This window comes from Cupressus sempervirens, chromosome 7 (genome assembly GCF_028749045.1).
Source record: "Cupressus sempervirens isolate cs-2001-9-10 chromosome 7, ASM2874904v1, whole genome shotgun sequence".
In the NCBI taxonomy this organism is placed as follows: domain Eukaryota; kingdom Viridiplantae; phylum Streptophyta; class Pinopsida; order Cupressales; family Cupressaceae; genus Cupressus; species Cupressus sempervirens.
Genome location: NC_143124.1, coordinates 631,112,226 through 631,115,270, shown reverse-complemented (window position 1 = coordinate 631,115,270; position 3,045 = coordinate 631,112,226). Strand labels below are relative to the sequence as shown.

At 39.0% G+C, this 3,045-nt stretch overlaps 1 protein-coding gene across 1 annotated transcript; it reads right to left on the bottom strand.

Annotated features, from left to right (window-relative positions):
* Positions 1-211: 211 nt before the first annotated feature.
* Positions 212-613, bottom strand: LOC149548284 (uncharacterized). The gene has a single exon (XM_089794241.1). It carries the CDS (start codon positions 611-613, stop codon positions 212-214), a length of 402 nt encoding a protein of 133 aa, XP_089650367.1.
* Positions 614-3,045: the final 2,432 nt, after the last annotated feature.

Here is a 3,045-nt window from a genome sequence, read left to right as displayed (position 1 = left end):
TGTAAAACCAATGAGTATTTCCATTACATGCTATTACATGCCAAGTTAGGCCATGTGGAACCATAACAAGTAATACCAAGAACAACCAAAATGAAGCACAATCAACTGAAACTATCATTGTAACCATCATGGCCCTTGACAATATGAAGAATGAAGACAAGATGGATTTTTATCCATTCCTCCAATACCAAGCTTTGTGCTCTGCACCATACTACCCCTCTCCAAAAGAACTCAAGTCCCTTGAGTTGGGAATGGTGTTAAATTGATAGCCTGCTTTCTCTATCTCTGCTTGAGTCATCCATGTTGCATCCTCCTCAGGTAACCCAGCCCATTTGACCAGGTAGGTATAGTATGTGCCTCTTTGTGTCTTCATAGAAACTCTCTTGTCCAATATGCACTCAATTTGGAGTTTATGTGTCTTTGGCAATGCAACATCAGTAACCTGCTCTTCCAGACCTGTACCTGCATCCACAATATCAGTAGGTTCTTTGAAAGCAAACAAATCAGAGATAATAAAGATTGGTGACAATCCAACATCCAGTGGCAATTCAATTTTGTATGCATTGTTCCCACATTTTTGTAGGATCTTAAATGGACCAATTTTCTTTGCCATCAACTTAGTATGCTATCCCTTTGGCATCCTCTCCTTCTTCAAATGGACCATGACAAGGTCTCCAACCTTGAACTGCAAATCCCTTCTTTTCTTGTTGGCATGTTCTCTGTACTTGTCTACAGATTTAGACAGTCTGTCTTTCACTTGGTGTTGTACCTCCTTCATCACTTGTGCAAAGTCTTGAGCTTGGGCACTTCTCCTCTCCATCTGACTAACATCCCTTAACTCTAGTACTCCCCTTGGGTGTTCGCCATAAACAATTTGGAATGGTGTCAAACCAGTACTTCTGTTTACTGAATCATTGTATGCATATTCAGCTTGTGGTAATATGTTATCCCATGATCCACCATATTGTTGTGCCAAGCATCTTAGTAGGTTCCCTAGTGACCTATTTGTTACCTCAGTCTGCCCATCTGATTGAGGGTGATAGGCAGAAGAAAAATTAAGGTTTGTTCCAAGTCTTTTCCAAAGAGTCCTCCAAAAATGTCCTAGGAACTTGGAGTCTCTGTCTGAAACAATAGACCTTGGTAAACCATGGAGTCTTACCACTTCTTTGAAGAATAGACCTGCAATGTTTGAAGCATCATGTGTAGTTTTGCAAGGGATAAAGTGAGACATTTTGGAAAATCTGTCAACAACCACAAACACACTATCATTTCCTGCCTTAGTTTTTGGTAATCCCAATACAAAATCCATGCTTATTGAATCCCATGGTTTGTCAGGGATAGGTAGAGGAGTATAAAGCCCTGCATTTGATGAGTGCCCTTTAGCCTTTTGACAAATTATATAAGATTCCACAAACTTTCTTACATCGGTCTGCATTTTTGGCCAATGGTAGAATCTCCTAACTTGCTCAAGTGTTTTGTCTAATCCAAAATGACCAGACATGCCCCCACTATGTTTTTCTTTGATTATATTCTCTCTATATGATCCCCTAGGAACACATAATTGTCCCCCCTTAAACAATAAACCATCTTGAATTAAAAAATCAGAGAACTCTGTGTGATACCTGCCTTCCATGCTTTGGCAAACTTTATAAATCTCTTTGAAATCCTCATCTTGGCTGTATAGATCCTTCATACCTTCTATGCCAACGGTTTCAAGTTCAATTGATTGAACTAGGAGGTTTCTTCTGCTTAGGGCATCAGCAACTTTTTTTGTGATCCCTTTCTTGTGCTTGATTGAGAAAGTATATGCTTGGATGAACTCCATCCACTTCATGTGCCTTTGATTCAATTTTTCCTGCCTGTTAAGAAAGCTCAAAGCCTGATTATCAGTAAAAACAATAAACTCCTTAGGAAGTAAATAATGCCTCCATCTTTTTAAGGATTGGACCATAGCATACAACTCTAGATCATATACTAAATATTTCTGCTTTGCTTCATTTAACTTCTCACTAAAGAAGGCTATTGGTCTGTCCTCTTGACTCAATACACCACCAATAGCTTTAGTGCTTGCATCACATTCTATGACAAATACTTTGTTGAAATCAGGGAACTTTAGGACTGGTTCTTGAGCTATCTTCTGCTTCAGCATTTGGAAACATTCTTCTGCAGCATTAGTCCATACAAAATTACATTTCTTGCCCCCCTTAATGGTATCCACCATTGGAGCAGATATCCCACTAAAATTCCTTATGAATTTTCTATAAAAATTACATAAACCATGGAAACTTTTAACCTCACTAGCAGTGGTAGGAGATGGCCAATTTATTATAGCTTCTACTTTGGATGGATCCATTTTCAAAGAGTCCTTAGAAATAACGAAACCAAGAAATATCAGTTCATCCTTCACAAATATACACTTTTCCAAATTGATCTTGAGATCTTCCTCATGCAATCTTTTTAGGACCAAATCTAGATGTTTGAAGTGTTCCTCTTCATCCTTGCTAAACACTAGTATGTCATCTAGGTATACCACAACAAACTTGTTAAGGAAAGGCTTAAGTACCTCATTCATCAATCTCATGAAGGTACTTGGGGCATTTGATAGCCCAAATGGCATCACAAGCCACTCATAAAGACCCTCAGTTGTTTTAAATGCTGTTTTCCACTCATCCCCTTTTCTGATCCTTATCTGATGGTATCCACTTTTTAAGTCTACCTTGGAGTAAATTTTAGCCCCTCCTAAACAATCCAACAAATCTTCCATTCTTGGCATGGGAAACCTATACCGGATGGTTATCTTTTTTATAGCCCTTGAGTCCATACATAGCCTCCATGTTCCTTCCTTTTTAGGTGCAAGTACTGCAAGTACTGCACATGGACTCACACTCTTCCTAATCAGACCCTTAGACAGCAACTCTTCTATTTGTTTTGCTATCTCCTCATTCTGTTCTGGAGTCAACTTGTATGCAGCCTTTTTTGGTAAAGTGGCCCCTGGTATGAGGTCTATACAATGACTCACCTCTCTCTCTGGTGGTAAAGTAGATG

Coding starts and splice junctions, on each gene's coding strand:
- LOC149548284 (XM_089794241.1), bottom strand. CDS start 613: ATGGCAAAGAAAATTGGTCCATTTAAGATCCTACAAAAATGTGGGAAC.